At 42.0% G+C, this 19,946-nt stretch overlaps 1 protein-coding gene across 1 annotated transcript; it reads left to right on the top strand.

The window, feature by feature from the left end:
• The first annotated feature begins 15,598 nt into the window (after positions 1-15,598).
• On the top strand, positions 15,599-19,552 carry LOC119769066. The gene has a single exon (XM_038260962.1). It carries the CDS (start codon positions 15,599-15,601, stop codon positions 19,550-19,552), a length of 3,954 nt encoding a protein of 1,317 aa, XP_038116890.1.
• The last annotated feature ends 394 nt before the right edge of the window (positions 19,553-19,946 follow it).

Raw genomic sequence — 19,946 nt, 5'->3', positions numbered from 1 at the left:
ACTGGCCACATACCTTTACCAAAGAAAGTCACTCTAAGACAGAATATTCCGGAGTAGACGATATTTTCATCGATTGTAGGCGGGCAGTGGAACAACCTCCAGTAATGCTAAGCAAACAACTGCTCTGGTTGCACCTTAATTTCTTCCAAAATCGAACAAATCTTCTCGAAGACATTGAACACCCTCCGACAGTTAAGATACGTCTGTCTATCTTTCCAGCCGGAGTACCACGAACTGTAAACCGTGTCCTTCAACATCCCCAAAAGTGTCGAAAGTGCCACTTCGCAACCGTTTAACCCAAACATTCAGCAGTCCAGTACCGAACCAAGACCACCACGAATCGACCTCCAAGATCTTACCCGTTTGCATTGTAACATTTGCTACCGGTGGCAGATTCTCTGGCTCGTGCCACACACTCGCAGCCAGCGCGACCCATCGACTTCACCGGTGGCAGGTCAACCGCGCCTGCAGGATCGATGCCCCGTCCAGCAACTTGAGAATCTCCAGCCACAGTTCCGGCGGAGAAAGTCTTCCCCTTCATCTTTATCCGATTCGACGGTCTTCGGAAGGCAGCATCTCGGAAATCCAAATCGACGGTCTTCGGAAGGCAGCATTCCGGACAGAACAAAACAGTCATGTTTCGGCGGGGCCGACGCGAGCAGCACTCTGGCGACGGAACGGCCCGCAGTGACAATCAACGCAAGATGCTGCAAGCAGTAGAAAATAAAAATAAATCTCAGCAAAATTTAAAAAATATTTTGTAAGACAACAAACTTTCCTTTTAGATCACAAACAAAAAAAAGTCGCGAGTCAGAGCGCAGCTTTGCCTTGTTTTGTTTTGGTTACCTTGAGGTTTCTTCCGCCGCCACCGCCAAGTCGGCGGCGCTGGAGGCTCGACGGCGAATGCTGACGACGAGGGGTTTTGATGCTTGATTTACATAATAATGACTATTGCCTTATTGAAGGCGGATTTTTTTTAAATCAGCTGCAACTTATACCAGCTCAGCTTTATTAAATATTTATTCAAAAAAAAAAACAATATAATTTCACCAAAGACGAAGGTTACACAAACAGTCACGCAGAAAAATAAGGCATATTTGAATCAACAAAACGTTTTGTTGATTTGACAATCATAATTTTTGTTGAATCAACGCTAAACGTCGAAGCAGCTTTTTCAAAACAACGATAGATTTTTGTGGAATTGAGAAAATCAAGGTTTGTTTCAACGCAATTTTTTTTGTTGATTATATTCAACAAAAAAATTTGTTGATTCAAACCTCGTACAGGCTGATTCTACAAAACATTTTTCTGCGTGGTCTATTCTGCTCACGTCAGTTGATCTTTACTTTAGGAACGAGCAGGATAGACTATTTGTTAACGCTTCGTTTTTAACCCATAACCCTGATCTCTAACTCTGCGCGTTTCACCTCCAAACACAACAAAATAATTTGTTTTTATTTTGACTGCAGTCAGCCTCCACAACATTGTTATATTTGGATAAATACATGCAATCTTTTTTACATCAAGCAATTTTTTCATTGATTTCATAATTTACATAATTCCCCCGATGGTTTTTGATTATGCGGGTGCTGTCCCAATTCGCCCTAGATGACGGTACATCACGGCAAATATTTTTCAACCGGCTCCGTGACTTAATGGTTGCGGAATTGAATTGGAATCAGGAATTGAACTTTGAATAAGAACAAAAAACCTTTAAGAATCAGGTGGGATTCGAACTCACACCTTTGGGATTGATGGTCTGGGACGCTAACCAGTCGGCCATCATGGAGTTATTGCTCTAGAACTGAATAGATCCGTAGTGGCGAAACAATGTCACAAGGTATAATATATCAAACCATTATATAACTACTAACATTGTCTCAAAACAGCCCAGGGCCATCTCATATACTCATGAACTTGACGAGGGAGTCGTGGATTGCCTGGCCCGAGTCATCTGCATTACCGATCTATGTCTGTACAATTTCAGAAGAAATCGTTAGCCAGAGAAAGGTATTCGCTTCAAAGGTTCTTGAGATATATGGTGGTTACTAACCGAACCGTCTCAGTTGAAATATACTGTGGTCATGGCCAAGTCCTGCCAAGACGGGTGTTCAAATACATACATACATACATACAATTTCACGGAAAACATTTTTCGGCCCGCCAAATAACAATATGCGATTTTTCGAATTGCTTAAGACAATCAGAACATGAGAAAACATTTAACAAAAATAGTTCTGTGAATAAAAGATCAATCAAAGTGGAACGAAAACCGAGAAAAGTATGACCGAACTTGCAAGCGATTTAAATTACAGCTTATAGTATAGGCTAGTATAGAGATCGGAAGGAAAGGGGTCAATAAACAGCTTTACGGACAGCAGAACAAAGGAGAGGGAGCGTTTTCTTGGGGCTTTTCTTCACCCTCTCTGGCTTGCTTTCACTGCCCCGCTGCACTATGGAGTATTTCCATAGAAGCGAGCGGCCAAAAATATTTTTTTTTTGTGTTGTTTGTACTTTTTATAATAAAAACAAATAAAAATTTATATTTTTTCTAAAAAAAGTTAAATTTTAGATTTTTTCATATATTTGAGCCCACATGCATTCAAGTGGTGAATTTTAATATTCTTACTTTGTCTATTTGATGCACGGAATGGCGTCTCATGCTATGTTATAGTTTCGGTTTACTTTCAACCCCCCTCCCCTTTCTCTTGAGTTAAAATCCACCCCTCTTTTCAGAATAGTGCTTCGTTACATCGTACAGGGACACTACGGTATTATTATCCATATTTTCAAAAGAACACAACAACTAACTGATATGAATATTCGAAGAATTGTTTCTGTAAAATACTAAGCATAGGTATTTCTAATTTTATAAAACGTACCAAGTAGGGAACTATACCCATTCTCAGCCTATTTCTATTTTCGGCCTATCGGCACTTTGATCATGAATTACAGCTTTCATAAATTGTTTTTGACTGATCCAAAGTACTAAATAGCTCAAATAAATGTGAGCAAGCAAATCTCCATTGTTAATACATAAGGCTACCAACTGTACGGATTTTTTCCTTACCATACGGATTTTCGAACCTCTTCGCGGATTTTTAACAGGCCGGAATTTTTGTAGGGAATTTTACGCATAATACGGATTTGTACGGAATTTTAACAACTTTTTAATCATTGAATTGCTTTTTTGATTTGGTTGAAGCTTTTGTTAACTACACAGAAAGATGTGGATTTACTTGACACGGAAAAAATGAATTACATGTAAACTCAATTGATGTTAACGTAAGATTCGACGTAAACGGTTGAATCACACGTAAAATCATGTTTTTACGTATAATTTGTTACAAATTTACATCAAATTGCATTTAAATTTAAATGTTTAATGACGTGCAAAAGTAGAAATATTTTATTGTGTGTGGAAATATTTTTTTGTGTGTAGAAATTTTTATTTTTCTGTGAGTTTGATTTAAAAAGGGAGAGTTTTCCTGGGTTTCCTCAATTAAAACTTGATTATCAATAATTCTAGAGTTTTTGAACTATTGTCTTTCATATGTTGATAGGACCTTTAAAAAAACTCTAGAATTGTTCTTTTAGAAATTCCTTACTATATATATTTATCCATTTCCAAAGGCTTTCTAAAACTTGTGAAAACATTTGAACATTTGAATTAACAAATCTAGAGTTTTTTTAAAGGTCCTATAAACTGTTGTGTTTCACATGTTATAGGACCTTTTCAATAAAAAAAACTCTGGAAAAGTGTTCGTGAAAACACTAAGAACGGTATTATTCGTAAAAGCAAACTTGACATTTTGTAAACTTTAAAACGTTTAACAAAAACATTGAAGAACATAACGATTTGATTCAAATCACGGTTTATTTTATGAATACTTTTAAACGTGCAACGTGTGAAATTTGTTAGCTCTAAAAACGACACAGTTTTATGTTTTTAATTCTCAAATTTATTAAATTTAATTTATATAAATAATTCATAGACAGTTTTTGTTATACCATGGTGTCATATCGGCAAAGTGTACGGATTTTTGCTCAGCAAGAGTTGGTAGCCTTATTATTACATCTCAAAATGTTGATTTAATAGTCGAATGGCTTAGAGTGATTAAAATGGGTATATTTCCCTACCAACAGTCATGAATATCAAATCAATTTTAAAACATGCATAGCAGGTACCTTAAAACGGGGTGACTTTGATAGCCGGGGTGACTTTGATAGGTTTGAGATTTTTCCGCAAAATGAAGAGTACAATTAAAATATCCCTGGGCCTTGTAAAGTCAAGGGGCATGATTTGATCCTAGTGCATTAGTTAAAATTTGGGTATACATTCTTTTTTATAAGCACTATGGACACCACTTCATGCTACGAGAACTCGCTTTGCCGCAGCCCCAGGGCTTAAGCGTTGACCGTTAAGCTGTCTTCGTGAACTAGGTAGTTCTCCGATAGTGAAAATATCACAATTGCACAAGACACCGCTGCTTCTGTGACTTTTTCACTATCACAATGTGGGATTTAGGTGGGACTGCAAGATAGTACAATTTATTTGTTGCTTAGCATTAGCATTTAAAATAAATCTGTATACTTTCCAAATCTATTTGATGATAAATTTAGTTGCAATTGTTAAGTTAGAGTAATACTGTCAATAAACTTTGATTGATGCAAATACTATACTAAGAATACTAGGCATTCTTTTATGTCAAATTGTTCATAGAGTCTCGATCAATCAATAATGTAATGATATCGGACAAAATTCGTTGATCTGTTGAACTAACGGTTTTCGGATTATGGTTGTATTGACCATTGTTGCGAATCGAGAAACTACGGATCTTTTGACGTAAATGGTCATTTCTTTTTCAAGTCGCGATTTCTATCCTATTTGTATAACAGTTCACATATTTTTATTGTTTTTTGATAGAAGTAGTACTACAACAGTTAAAGGAACGTTTAGTTTTGAACATTAAGTTTAGAGGATTTTAGATTAAAATTTAGATTTTCAATCCAAAGTAGTTAGCAAATGAATATTTGGACTTAAATGAATAATTGAACATTTTGGACTTATGAATAACACACAACTGTGCATTTATTCTAGAGTCAGATCCATACAGCGTCAGTGTTTATTTGGTCGAAGTGTACTAATTCATTGGCAGATCTGATTCTAGTTGTAATGTACGACAAGACTACTGACGGACGTGACAGGACGAGGGCCCAGTTTAGAGGTTTCAACATCAACGATGTGCGGCTGGACCACCCTCCCAAAAAAAAAAAAAAAAAAAAAAATGAAGAGTACAATTAAAATACGTACGAAATGGCATAGAATCATACTGACCGTGGTAGAGAAGTGTTCAAAGTACCTCAAGGAGAACTTTTCGTAACATTTTGAAAAGTTTAAAAAGTTAGTTAACTATAGTTAAGAAAATGTTGGTGAAACTTTTGAACTTCTCAAAGTGTCATGATTTTCTCAATGAACATGATTTTCAATCTGAAAACGGAATGCATTTTCGGATTCTTTGAACAATTTTCCACTAGGAGAAGGTTGAATAAGTTTGTAAATAATAAATAATATGTGGTTTTGGAACATAATTTTAAAAAATCTCGAAATTTATATGCAATTTCAGTTGAACAAATTTCATGTAAAATGTGAAAACTTGTGATTCGTGCTTCGAATTCAGTATAAAATGCAATATAAATCGATAATTTTACAAACAAAACTAGTTTTAACAAATTTCAGGCAAAATTCTGACTTTTCAACAATTTAACCTAAAATTTATATGTATTTTGTTAAAAAGCTTATAAACTTAGTTTACTAAATATAAACTTTGTTTTTTTTTCTTAAAAACTATATCAGCTACTTTAGTGATGCTACATTTAACGTACAAATAAAGTTTGAATATCTTAAATATGATTTTAACAAGAAAAACTATGACTATCAAAGTCACCCCGGAATTTGAACTAGGAATTTTTAACGTAACTATTTTTCTAAACACTATTGAAAATACTTTTTTTTCCAAAATAGTGCATGGACTATGTGTGGCCTACCCCAGTACATGTTTTAAAAATAATAATCTTGAGAAAAAGCTTACCTGTTGGAAAATATTCCAAAAACAAATTGAAATCCTATCAAAGTCACCCCGGTTTACGGTACTTCATTTCTGCCTCCGCAGGTAAATAATGTGCTTTTAACCAAGCGTATAAGCGAAATCATTACACAGTAAAAATTCTGTAAAATCGCATGCAAAAGCATGCACATCACCTTTGTGAGAAAAAGCATGTAATATTGTATGAGAAAACGTGTACACAAAAAGCATGTACAAAATAAAAATAAATAAATTTTGCACACCCCAAAAATAACATCAATCTGGTGAGAGTCATATCCATATTACCAAGTCCTCGCCCCAACTATCTCGGCTATCTCGCCGCTGTGAATTTAGCTGGATCAACACCGATGTAGCTGTACGTTCCCCATACATCGTATACAGTTAATTCAGTATACGACGTACGGGAAACCAACTGGTACATCGGCGTTGAACACAACATTTACAAGACGGCGAGATAGCCGAGACGGTTGGGGCGCGGACTTTGTAATCTGAATATGACTCTCTGACCAGATTGATGTGGATTATTTAATTTATTTGTTCCGTTTTCTCATATGTACGCTTTTCTACAATATGTACATGCTTTGCACGATGCATGGCCATCGGATTTTTGCTGTGTATATTTTTGCATGAACCAAAATGTTTAAAATGGTATAACTCAAAAAGTGCACATTTGTGCACTTTGAAATTTGGAGACAAGTTAGGAAATGGTTCAAATTTTAAGCTGGAAAATTTTCAGATCGCACAAATGCACACAAAAAAAGTACTTCATTAACAAACTTGAAAAAAACTATTTTTTTAAATAAAAATCCATCTTTTTGTATTTTTAGTATTTTGTTTAGCCTGTAAAGCATGTTTTGTTCAATGTTAATTAAAAGTTGAATCAATTACCTTTCTGAATATATATAATGATGCAGGAAAAAATACATAAACAGATACACAGTAAAACTATGACAAATAATTTTTTTTGTCAAAACAATTTTTTTTCTTTCCATTTTCAACTTTGAAGGTCTCCCATTCAGAGAATTTTGAGCTTACAATCTTCAAACTCCGAATTTTTCTTAGTTAGAATGTTTATCTTCGAAAAAATACCAAAAAATAATTGGAGTATGTCGGGTAGCGCGAGTTAAAAACACTTTTACAGCTCTGAGTGCGACACTCAGTGCGGAACTAGCCCTCAAACGAACGTACCTGATTAGATACGTCAAATTCACGTCGACCAGTCTCCCTGTTAATTGTCTCTAGTTGAACCAATCAGTTGTCTTCCAGACAGCGCTGGAATCAGACGTGCGTGTCAGTGCACAGCTTACAGTTCAAGGTCATTTGATTTTTATCGAGAAACAATGGAACCACGGAAAGAGTTCACTCTGAGAATACATTTCGGAGTAGGTTGCCGGAAACCAAAGGATGCAGAAATTTTCCAGTTCTTCCGGAAACAAGGTTGGACCAGCAGTGACTTGAGTGCGATGTACCGGGAAGACCATAGCCTGTACGTCCGATTCAAGTCGGCCAAGGGAATGGGAGAAGCCTTTTCTAGGTTAGGTCCGAAAACCACGTTTTCGTACAGTGATGGAACAGCGGCAGATGTTACGGTAGCGGATGCTGGAGGTGTATCGAAATATGTTCGTATTTTCGGATTACCACCGGAGGTTGAGGATGATCGGATTAAGGAGGTTCTGGAAAAATACGGAAATGTTCAACAGCTGAATCGGGAGCGATACGGTGCGGAAACTGGATTCCCAATTTGGAGTGGTGTTCGTGGAGTGTTTATGGAGGTGATCGCCCGGGCGGAAAGTGAGTTGGTGGCGATAACTTCGAACTATCTTGGCTTGTTTATTCGCATCTTGCTGTAAACTCCTCGAGTTATGACGACTTATGAAACCGACTGCGTATCATGGAAAGTATATTCCATTTTTATTTTTTTTTTTTTTGTTATTTTTATTTTATTGTCCATCCGACATTTATCTGTCTTAATGGACTGGGTGGTAAAAGCCCGTTCGAGTTGGATCGCTAAGTTCGCCACTCTCGAATAGGCATAAAACCCACCGTCTTTTAAACATGGTCAATACATTTCACGAGATACAATATAAACTTAGATCTAAACAAAAATAGTACGGCGTAAGTTAGAAATAAAGGAATCTACAGACATCGAGTAATCAAATAAATCGTCAAAATCATTGAAAACGTCACACATCCTCAGTCACAGTCCTCAGGAGGTACTGGAAACCAACAGATCATCAGCGCGGGACATATGTTCAAGAACGGGGTACTCGCCTGAGAGTTGCCGTTGGAAGACCCTCACGATGGCCGTACGCAGGTTCGGGACGGCTTTGCTGAGCGTTGACATGCGGCAGGACTGCGACGGGTCGTTCGGGGGCTTCCACAGGACTTTGTATCAGGCGTCCCGAGTGAAGTAGCGCAGCAGCGCGAGCCCGTGAATGTCTTCGGTCGGAGCTGGAATGCGGGTGATCATCAACGAGAGAAAAGGTTCCGCAACGTGTGTACTTGCCCGTGCTGACGATTTGGGAGACCCTCGCCCCGTACCCGCACACATCACCAGGACGACTTAAATGGCCAGCAAGTTGGGTCTTCGATATGGCTGGCTCTGCGATGGTATCGGCTGCGGCGGGAGAGTTGAGGGCTCCCACGGTACTTAGCAAGAAGCGTCCTGGAGAAGCAGTCTCGATGGAATTCGGTGCAACAGAGATGCGTCTGGAGACTTCCGCGCTGACGATAAGGTTGCTGACAATAGCCGGGCCAGATAGCTGGAGTGTGGTAGGGGGGACAAGGGCTCCCCCGTAATCCGAAAAGTTGCGTACAGACTTCGATCGGGCTGATGGAATCCATAGGATTGAGTTCTGCAGTGGCTGGCGTGAGGATGATTTGCTGGAAACCAAACTTTTATCAAGTGGGGAATTACTGGGACATGAATACTTGCCTGAGAAGCCAGGTCGGAAACCCCCAGCTCGATCTCCATGCGCCGGGTAAGGATGACTAACAAAAGGTGCGGAGCGATTTGAAGCCGCAGCGGAGAGAGAGGGGATTTCCTTAGTGTGCTTGATCATGCATCCTATTCCATGATCATACTGCATTATCTACAGTTGATATTGAGCTGTTAGTGGTAGTTTTTGGACTAAGCAAAAATTTCGAAAATTTTATTTTTCCAAAATTTTACCCGAACATGATTATTTTGACTTTATTTCAAATTTATGCTGGACTTAGAAAAAATAGCAGTCACTGACATAATTTTCAATTTCCGACACTTCGAATAATTTTCATGAGCTGATATTTCAAAGTTTGATTTTATTTATGCTGGACTTTGAAATTTTTGCGTATATTTTTTAATTCTTTACTTTTTACAGAAAAAGCGAGTCAGATTTGCGATCCCTTTCCGTAGGGTCGTAGAATTTTCGCGTCCGCCGTCGGTGTGTTTTTCGTTTTTTTGGCGTGCGTGTGTGCGTGTGACGGTGCGGCTGGCTTTGGCTGTCTCGATGACAGTTGAGCCAGTCAGATTTGCGATCCCTTTCCGTAGGGTCGTACAATTTTCGCGTCCGCCGTCGGTGTGTTTTTCGTTTTTTTTGGCGTGCGTGTGTGCGTGTGACGGTGCGGCTGGCTTTGGCTGTCTCGATGACAGTTGAGCCAGTCAGATTTGCGATCCCTTTCCGTAGGGTCGTAGAATTTTCGCGTCCGCCGTCGGTGTGTTTTTCGTTTTTTTTGGCGTGCGTGTGTGCGTGTGAAGGTCCCGATGACAGCTAGTCAGTCTGATTTGACCCTATCAACACCCTATCATACCATTTCAGCTCGGTACACATCGAAACTCGTCGTTCGCACCGTTAATCAGTACCTCACTAAACATCAATCATTTAAAACTCGTAAAATCATCTCAAGTTAAAAGTTACATTGTTTAATCCTTCATTCTTTAATTACAAATGATTTTGGTTCTATCTTTCCACAGCCGGCTGTCTAAGACTAGACCATTTCATTTAAAATTTAACAACCGATAAACGGGAAATGTCTCATCCGCAGCATCCGATTGTTTGCCTTGAGAATAATATATAACATCTTTCAACAAACACTATGATTTTGGGTCGCATCATCATCTTCTATGATGAATCCTGACCAAACACCCTATCCTACTAACAAGTTTTCAGGTTCCTGGCGCTCGTGGGGTGTAAGCACAGAGTAAATCAGCTGCCCTAGTAGCAACCTGCGCTAACTAACATTCCCGTCCCTTACAATCGAGGTCTACAAACTGACATGGCGGGCGCCGTTGGTGGCCAATGACTGTTACCTATTCGCAACTGATCTTGTTTTGGCAATCATGGTGTTTTATCTTTTCAGCGCATTCATACATGATGTTGATAAGGGAAACACCACTAGATCGTCGAAGCCTATAATCAGTAGTGCTGAAAGGATATTACGGTTCTGTTCAGCAACGGAGGGGCAACCATGGGTGATCTCTCATGCTCATGCTCATGCTCTTTACTTTTTACAGAAAAAGCATTTTTTTGGGACTTAGAAAATTTTCGGGAGTTTGGAAACATGATAAATTATTTTGATGTTTATTTTTGCTTTGAACCAAAATTTCGGAAAAATCGACGAAATTACAGGAAATTTTTGTCCGATTTTTAAAAAAACATCAGTTTGTTCCTGAAATAATGTCCCTAACAAAACGTCTTCATTGAAATTTTGAAATTCGAAAGTTGGTTTTTAATAATTATTGATATATCCCCTACAAAAATCGTTCCGGCACTTAGAAAATTTACGGGATCCATATCACGACAAGATTTTTGGTAGAATTTATTTGATTTTTTGGACTTAGGAAAATTATGGCTTTCGGCCAGTAAAATATTTTCAACACTTAGAAATTTTTCGAGATGGGGAAACAGAAAAAAAAATTTGGGACTTAGAAAATTTTTGGGAATTTGGAAACATGATAAAATATTTTGATGTTCATTTTTGCTTTGAATCAAAATTTCGGAAAATTCGTCGAAATTACAGGAAATTTTCGTCCGATTTTACAAAAAACATCAGTTTGTTCCTAAAATAATGTCCCTAACAAAACGTCTTCATTGAAATTTTTAAATTCGAAAGTCGGTTTTAATAATTATTGATATACCCCTACAAAAATCGTTCCGGCACTTAGAAAATTTACGGGATCCGTATCACGACAAGATTTTTGGTAGAATCTATTAGATTTTCAGGACTTTGCGAAATTTTTGCTCTCAGCCAGTTGAATATTTTTCAACATTTTGAAAACATATTTTGATAAGAAACATTACCAGGCTTTTTGAAATTTTTTTTGTGGATTTTTGGACTTATGCAATTTTAGGAATATTTTCATAAACTTTTATTTTTAATTAAAAAAATGGAAATAGAGACTTTGGATTTTTCGTGATTTGGAAAATTATTGTGACATTTTGGCAATTCGACGCTTTCTCCACAATTTTTTAATGAGTTTTTAAAGTAAAATAATTTTTCAACATTGAAAAATCTTGTTTTGATGTAAGTGCGTATATTCCTGCAATATTACTCATATTTGTGAAGAGAAAGAAGGGGGGGTCTGAATAGTGGCGGGGTGCATTAAAAACCAATAAAATTATTTTTGGGATCAAAATCTACTTTATGATTTTTGGAAGATTTCAGTTGTTTGCTACTATAAACTCAACTTGATGTGGCATTGTTGGTCAAATAAACTCAACAAGATTTTTCGCAGATACACCTCGAACAATTTATGTTCGTGGTCATGTTCGGTTATCTCTTAACCACACCCTGGGGTGAACTTGACTTGTTCGTGTTTTTACGAACATGGGTAGATTTTTCCAAGATGTAACTTTCTGCCCGGGATGGACGCAGCGAATGATGTAAAGAACCCCATTTATTTACTTTTGTAAATATTTTAATTTTGAGCAAATAAACAGATTTTTAGAAAAAAAAACCAACCAAACTCATGTTTTGGAAAAGAAATACCGAATACACGAAAAAAAATACAGATACAATGTCAAATTTTCAAACAATTATCTTTTTATAGATTCATATCCAGTTTGTCGAAGGCATGTTGAAAGTTCACGGAAAATATGACGAATTGATCACAGATACATTTAAGTCGGATCCAATTTTTTTTAGCGCCTTAGACAAGGCATGCGCTTCTGTTATAAATTCAAGATTTTATGAAAAACAGCCTTGCCGAAGTGCAGAATTAGTTGCTCGGTATTGTGACAGCTTACTGAAGAAGTCGAAAACTACTGAATCTGAGATAGATTCAAAAATTACAAAAAGTATAACAATCTTCAAATATATCGAAGATAAAGACGTGTATCAAAAATTTTATAGCAGAATGTTGGCAAAAGGTTAAGATGTCATATTTCATAAATAACACAACATAAATATACCTTTTTTTTGCTTAGATTAATACATGATCAGTCGCAGAGTATGGATGCTGAAGAAATGATGATCAACAAACTAAAGCAAGCATGTGGATATGAGTTCACAAACAAATTGCATAGAATGTTTACAGATATTTCTGTCTCAAGTGACTTGAATCAAAAGTTCAACCATTTTCTTAAGCAGCAGAATAAGGAAATCGGTGAGTATAGTTTATCTCGATTTATATCCCAAATAAAAAACATCCACATTCACGACCCCCGGGTATATTGTAGTCTATTGCAAGTTTCTGCTCGAACCTAGGAGTCCGAAGGCTTGAATGGGGAGAGCACCCAAACCTCTTTCTACTCCAAGGAACCTTCCACCCCAGGGTTCGAACTGACGACCTTTGGATTGCGAGTCCAACCGCCGCCAGCGATGCCATCGGAGCAGGCTTGGTTTGGTGTGTTGTTTGTATTAATAGCAGGGAGACGACTCCCACACCTGGAATGAATTAACGGCCTAACAACAACCAAGGCCGGGACCGACGTTTTACTTCCCCATCCGATGGAAGGTTGGAGCAGATGGGAATCGAACCCATGATCATCCGCTTACAAAGCGGACAGCTTAACCATTCGGCCAAGCCTGCTGGTTTATATCTCATATCTCGTTTTATGAACTTTTCATAAATAAGATGCCGTTCTACGCATAGTTTTGTGTGTCCATAGCAACTGTAAAATTTAAAGGTCGTAGAGAATAAGGCAAATAGAGAATTTGCAGCAAAGCTAAAAGACACATGTCGCCACCTATGAACAAATAGCGTAAACCTATGATTTTTTGAAAAAATGTGTTTTTTTCCTTCAGATACAACATTTTTACAAAACTTATGCTGGATTCGGATGAGAAAAATTATTTCCAACAGTTTGGTGTATAATCCAATATTTGTTTGATTTTACTATGAGAAAATTGTAAATTTAGTAAAAGATAGTAATTTGAACTGTTTGGCAAGAAAGTCTGTCAAAAATCAATAAAAATTGTTGAATATACGTTAACACACTTGTTATCAACGATATAACTATTTATTTCATTGGTATATATCGGGAAACTCATTTTTTCGTGTTCCAAAACATGTTTTTTAAAGAAAAAGTTCACAAATTTTTGCGCGCCCAAAAATTGATGTTCATTATTTTAAAGCAAAAAATTTTTCTCGTCTTTTGCAACCAGTTTCATTAAGATTGATGCAGGGAATAGAATGTCTACGAGTACGGTAACTCGAACGATCTCGCATCTCACCGTCTGCAGCTCATCCCAACTCACTGGTGTATCTCGCGATCCACACAGCGGCGGCCGCTGTGTGCGTGTGCTGGACCAGCTGATCGATGGACACCAATACGCGGACTGGCCGGCCCGGCCAATGATTAGAATAATCATTTGACAATTGTGCGAAACCCTTACGCTGAACAGCAGCAAAACTAGCTGGCCAAGAGGGCCGATTTTAATCTGTTTTATGTAGTTTTAATATATGTAGTTTTTAACGTGGAATAAATGTAGTTTGTGTAGCTGAGTGTTTTATGTGAATTTGTGTGTACGTGTTGCTTTTTGGACCCCGAAACCCCCAAAACCCCACCAAAAGGACGGAATCTCCCAGGAAATAAAGGCGCCCCCAGCAATCCGGACAACCCCGATCCAACCCCCCTGAGCTATCGACGACCGGTAAGGACCAACCCAACATTATTGGTCCTTCGAACCGGATCGGGAAGGATTCGGAAGGACCTCAGGCCAGGTTGGCCCCCACCAAGTACATCGGTTTGCGCCTTCCACACGCACACACACCGTGCGCCATCACAGTTTGGGAACTGTGCTACCGGTCTTCAATTCCGCGGGCGAGCAAAGGGCTCCGCCATCGCGATCGGATATCGCGACCACTCACACTCAGCTTGAGTACAACTGGAGTACTCACCGGAGAAAACTACACCCTGCTCGGATCGTTCTTCGTCTTCGCAGCACCCGTTGAGCTCAGTGAACGGTCGCTGGCTCGTCGATCTTCGTGTTCACCCGCTGCACTTCTGCGAACCAACCGGAATCAGCAGCAATTATCGCCAATCACCGAAGATCACCTGGACGTCGCTTCGCTGGATCACCATCCGTTGGGCAAGGTGCCCTGGTTTGGCCAGGTAAATAAACACATACAAAGTATATGTCGCACGCCGAAGCGAAACGTTGAACTCCTGCTAACACCCACTTTTCTCCAAAAATCCACCAACGATCGAACGTAAACAATCATCACCATCATTGACGATCATCATCGTCGATCGAGGTCACGCACACCAAGTAGGACGATCGAGGCTCGACGACACCAATACCACCGTCGGCGACGATCACCACCAATACCGCTGCACCGAGAGAGGCCATCTTCTGGAATCATCATATGGTGAGAAGGATCGTACGAATGCATTTATGCTGCCTTACCTGTTGATGACCATCCGTACTACGTCGGCAGCTGGCAAACCGCGATCGGCTGAATGGACGTCGGCATCATTCACCCTTTTCTAAGGTAAACTACTTTGAAAAATTGTATATGTCCAGCCGAAGCCTGGGACACGTCAGCTTACTACACCACCAATTTCACTTCTCGCACACTTTATGTTGACAACACACCGAACATTGCTGATGAGCGTTAACTCACTAGTGAGAAACTTGCTCGTCGTTCATCTCACCGAAGAGTTGCTGCAGTGCTACCGTCACTATACGGAACACTGTCCAGCTGGGAATTTGGAACTTTTTGAAAGCTGATTCTTTTTGCAAAGGTCAGTTAAGCACGTATGATACACGTCGTATATGTCTTGCCGAAGCACTTTTTGGGTACTACAAATATTCTCCCACCATTTTGCACGATCATCTGGCACGAAATTCACGATTTGAGGACGTTTTCGAGGAACTTGGTAGTTTTTATCAACCACTGTCACCGTTTCACCGTTGCGCGTACCTGTAGAGCAGGTGGATTGTACTTCTTGTGAAGGTAAATACATAAAAAATACTCTACAGTGTATGTCTACGCCGAGGCTTAGACCGTGACGGAATACTACACCACACCTTTTCGTGTTTTTTCGTGAATTGTGAGCACAACTACGATGGCGCCGACAACCAAGAAGGCGTCACCTACGCTGAAGCAGCTTGAGGCGAAGCTGAGGTCGTCCGATGAGTTGTTTCATGCGGTGTACGCGTTCGCCAGCGAGATGAACAACACGACCACGTTGAGTCAAGTGAAGGTTCGCTTGGAAAAGCTCGACGGACTTTGGGAGAAAGTCAACGACACCATTCTGGACATCGAGATGCACGAGGACTACGCCGGCACGGACGACGCGTACAGCAAGAAGAGGAAGGACTGCCTACAGTGTTACTACGACACCAAGACGCTGTTGGTGGACAAGGTCAAGGAGTTGGAAACCTACCCAGATTTGAACACGACCCAACGCGATCCCAACGCGACGCAGCATCAAATCCACGACCACGTGCGACTGCCACAAATCCAGTTGCAGAAGTTTGACGGCAAGCTGGACGAATGGTTGAGTTTCCGGGACTTGTACACGTCGTTGATCCACTGGAAGCAGGATCTTCCGGACATTGAGAAGTTCCAGTACCTCAAAGGATGCCTGCTGGGCAAGCCGCGAACAATGGTCGACGGCCTCTACATGAGCGCCAAGAATTACCAGGTCGCGTGGGAGATCCTGACGAAATACTACAACGACAACAATCTGCTGAAGCGAAGTCAGGTTGAAACGCTGTTCAATCTTCCGACATTGACCGAGGAGTCGGTAACTGATCTTCAAGAACTTCTGGAGGGGTTCGAACGGGCCGTTCGGACGCTCGATCAGTTTGTGAGTCCGGAAGACTACAAGGACCTGCTGTTGCTGCACCTTCTCTCTTCGAGACTTGATCCTGTCACAAAGCGAAGCTGGGAAGAAGTCACAGCGGCAAAGGCGAACAAGGAGAACAAGGAATCCAACGAGCCCAAGGAGAAAGAAACGGTCAAGGACTTGACTGATTTTCTGTACACCCGGATTAGAGTTCTAAGTTCGATCAAAACTATGACTGCAGGAACCAAGGCGGATACCAAACCATCCAAGCAGCGGAAGGCTCCCTTCACCCGATCAAGCTACAATGCGGTGCAGTCGCCTGGGATCAGCTGCGTAGTCTGCTCGGAGCCACATCTGTTGTACAGATGTCCGACATTCCAAGGCATGTCAGTTGCAGCAAGGGACAAGGTGGTGCGAACGAACTCTATGTGCTTGAACTGCTTCCGGCGTGGACACCAAGCGACACAATGTACCTCACGTTTTGTCTGCCAGAACTGTTCGGCCAAACACCACACTTTGGTTTGCTTCAAACCCAAGAGAAGCGACAGACCAAAACCAACGTCATCTGGACAGGACTTCAACCGAGGTGGAAACAGTGGTCCAAATGGTGGAAGTTCGAACCAAGCAGCACAGTCTTCGACGCAAACGGAAACAGTAACATCCAACGTGGCAGCGCATCGTACTTCTACAGTTCTGCTGGCCACAGCTGTTGTCCTGGTGGAGGACGACGAAGGCGTCAAGTTTCCTGCTCGAGCGCTGCTGGATTCGGGCTCGGAATGCAATTTCATGACAGAGCGGCTCTGTCAGCGGTTGAAGGTCCAACGGAAACGCTCGAATGTCGCGGTGTACGGCATCGGACAAGCGAACACCAAGGTTAAGCACAAAATCCAAGCTACAATCAAGTCGCGAGTGACAGGGTTCTCGCGCAGGATGGAATTTCTCCTACTACCCAAGGTAACGGCCAATCTCCCGACATCGGATGTCAGTGTGGCTGGCTGGGAATTTCCTCCGGATGTGGAATTAGCCGATCCCGCATTCTTCAACTCCAAGACGGTTGACATCGTGCTTGGAATCCACCACTTCTTTGCTTTCTTCAATTCCGGGAAGGAGCTGGAACTCGGAGTCGGTCTACCAACACTGACCGAAACGGTATTTGGATGGATTGTGACCGGAAACGTGGAGAACCAAGACTCCAATTCGGTTACCCAATGTAATGTAGCAGTCTCGTCAACCCTAGAGGAGCTACTCACCCGGTTTTGGGCTTGCGAGGAGGTCGCAACGCCGCACAACTATTCCCCGGTAGAAACGCGATGCGAGGAGCTGTATTCGCGTACCGTCAAGAGAGGTCCTGACGGAAGGTACACGGTCTCATACCCAAAGGACGAAGACGCACTGGCACAGATGGGCGAGTCACGGGACATCGCATTCCGACGTCTTCAAGGGCTGGAGCGCAGGTTAGCCAAGGAACCGGAACTGCGCCGGCAATACAACCAATTCATGGAACTGGAACTAGGACACATGCGTGAGGCTACCGACCTCGGAGAGGTCAAGCGCGTGTTCCTACCACATCACCCGGTGGTGAGGGAATCGAGTACTACGACCAAGGTGCGAGTGGTATTCGATGCGTCTTGTGCGAGCTCAACGGGAGTGTCGCTCAACGATGCCCTACTGGTGGGACCGTCGATTCAGGACGATCTACGGTCAATAATCCTACGGAGTCGGACAAAGCAGTTCATGCTCGTGTCTGACATGGAAAAAATGTTCCGACAAGTTCTAGTCACCGAGGAAGACATGAAGCTCCAAAGCATCATGTGGCGGGATGACCCCAACAAGGTGGTCAAAATCTACGAACTTGCTACGGTCACGTACGGTACCAAGCCAGCACCTTTCCTGGCAACCCGGACGCTCAAGCAACTCGCTATGGATGAGCAAAGCCGTTACCCGATGGCAGCCAAGGTCGCGCTCGAAGACGTCTACATGGACGACGTTTTGACCGGCGCGGACGACGAGGATCAAGCGGTGGAACTACGAACCCAACTGGACGCTCTGCTGGAGAGCGGCGGTTTTCGGCTTAGGAAGTGGGCATCCAACAGCCCTCTGGTACTGCAGGGCATACCAGACGAGAACCTAGCACTGTCAAGGACTGGCGATGTGCTCCTGGATCCAGATCCATCCGTACGGACGCTGGGATTGGTTTGGCGACCAACCACCGACGTTCTAAAGTTCCAGTTTGATCACCCAACCCCAAACCCAAACCAGCCGTGGACACGGCGGAGGATAATGTCAACGATTGCAACCCTATTTGACCCGATTGGTTTCGTCGGTCCAGTTATCGCAGCAGCTAAAATTCTGATGCAGAAGCTGTGGACGCTGGAGGACAAGAACGGCAAGAAGCTGGACTGGGATGACGAGCTTCCACCCGCAATCGTTCAAAAATGGCTGAAGTTCTATGAACAAATTCCGGCATTGAACGACCTGACATTCCCAAGATGTGTGATCATTCCCAAGGCGGTCAACATCGAGATCCATACATTTTGCGACGCTTCCCAGGATGCATACGGAGCTTGCTCGTATGTGAGAAGCGTAAACCAGGCTGGAGAAGTGCGCGTGGCGCTGCTTAGCTCCAAATCCAAGGTCGCTCCACTCAAATGCCAGTCGATTCCAAGGTTAGAGCTCTGCGGAGCGGAGCTGGCTGCTCTTCTGGGTGAACAGATCTTCAAGGCAACCAAACTGGACGTCAAGTACTACTATTGGACGGATTCTACCTGTGTACTGCAGTGGTTACGGCACGTACCTACGACGTGGAACACTTTCATCGCCAATAGGGTGGCGAAAATCCAAGCGCTGACGGAGCGCGGGGGATGGAACCACGTGCCGGGAGTCCAGAATCCTGCGGACCTCATTTCCCGAGGTGTCGCACCGGCGGATATCGCAGATCTACTGCTGTGGTGGGAAGGTCCTCCATGGCTCAAGCTATCACCTCAACACTGGCCGTCTCAACCGGTGCTGGATCGTGACGAGGAAGCAGACCAAGAAAGACGTCACGTGGCAGCGAACCTAGCTGGCGGACAGCAGATAGATTTCCCGAGTTTCATCATCAGCAAGTTTTCCAACTACCGGAGCCTGATTCGAAGCGTAGCACGCCAGATCGTGCACAACTGCCAGCGTTGCTTCCGGACGAAACCCACTCAAATCCAGCAGTTCGAGAACTGCCCCCGGCGCGCGTAACGGTGGCGCGTCCGTTTTCCAAGGACCCCAAAATCCCGGCGAGCTAAACTGTCCCGTGCCCAACATGTCGTGTCCGAGAGGTGGTCTTTTCCTTTTTGTTTCGTTTCAGAAATTCCCGGAATTTCAGGGTGGGCGGGAATGTCTACGAGTACGGTAACTCGAACGATCTCGCATCTCACCGTCTGCAGCTCTATTCCCAGGAAAATAATCGATTTTGTTCTTTGATCGGCAGAAAGGCATACGATTTTAGGCAAGTAACCTCATTTTGGCGCCACCTACATTTGAAACGCAGTCGCGCTGCAAAACCTCAATAGGAAAAATAATTACATTTCAATTTGCAATTTGCAGCGCGACAGTGTTTCAAATGTAGGCGGCGCTGCTAATGAGGTTACTT

The sequence above is a fragment of the Culex quinquefasciatus genome, chromosome 3 (genome assembly GCF_015732765.1).
Source record: "Culex quinquefasciatus strain JHB chromosome 3, VPISU_Cqui_1.0_pri_paternal, whole genome shotgun sequence".
Lineage (NCBI taxonomy): Eukaryota > Metazoa > Arthropoda > Insecta > Diptera > Culicidae > Culex > Culex quinquefasciatus.
Note: the sequence above shows the minus strand (reverse complement) of the source record. Positions and strands in the feature narration are given on the sequence as shown.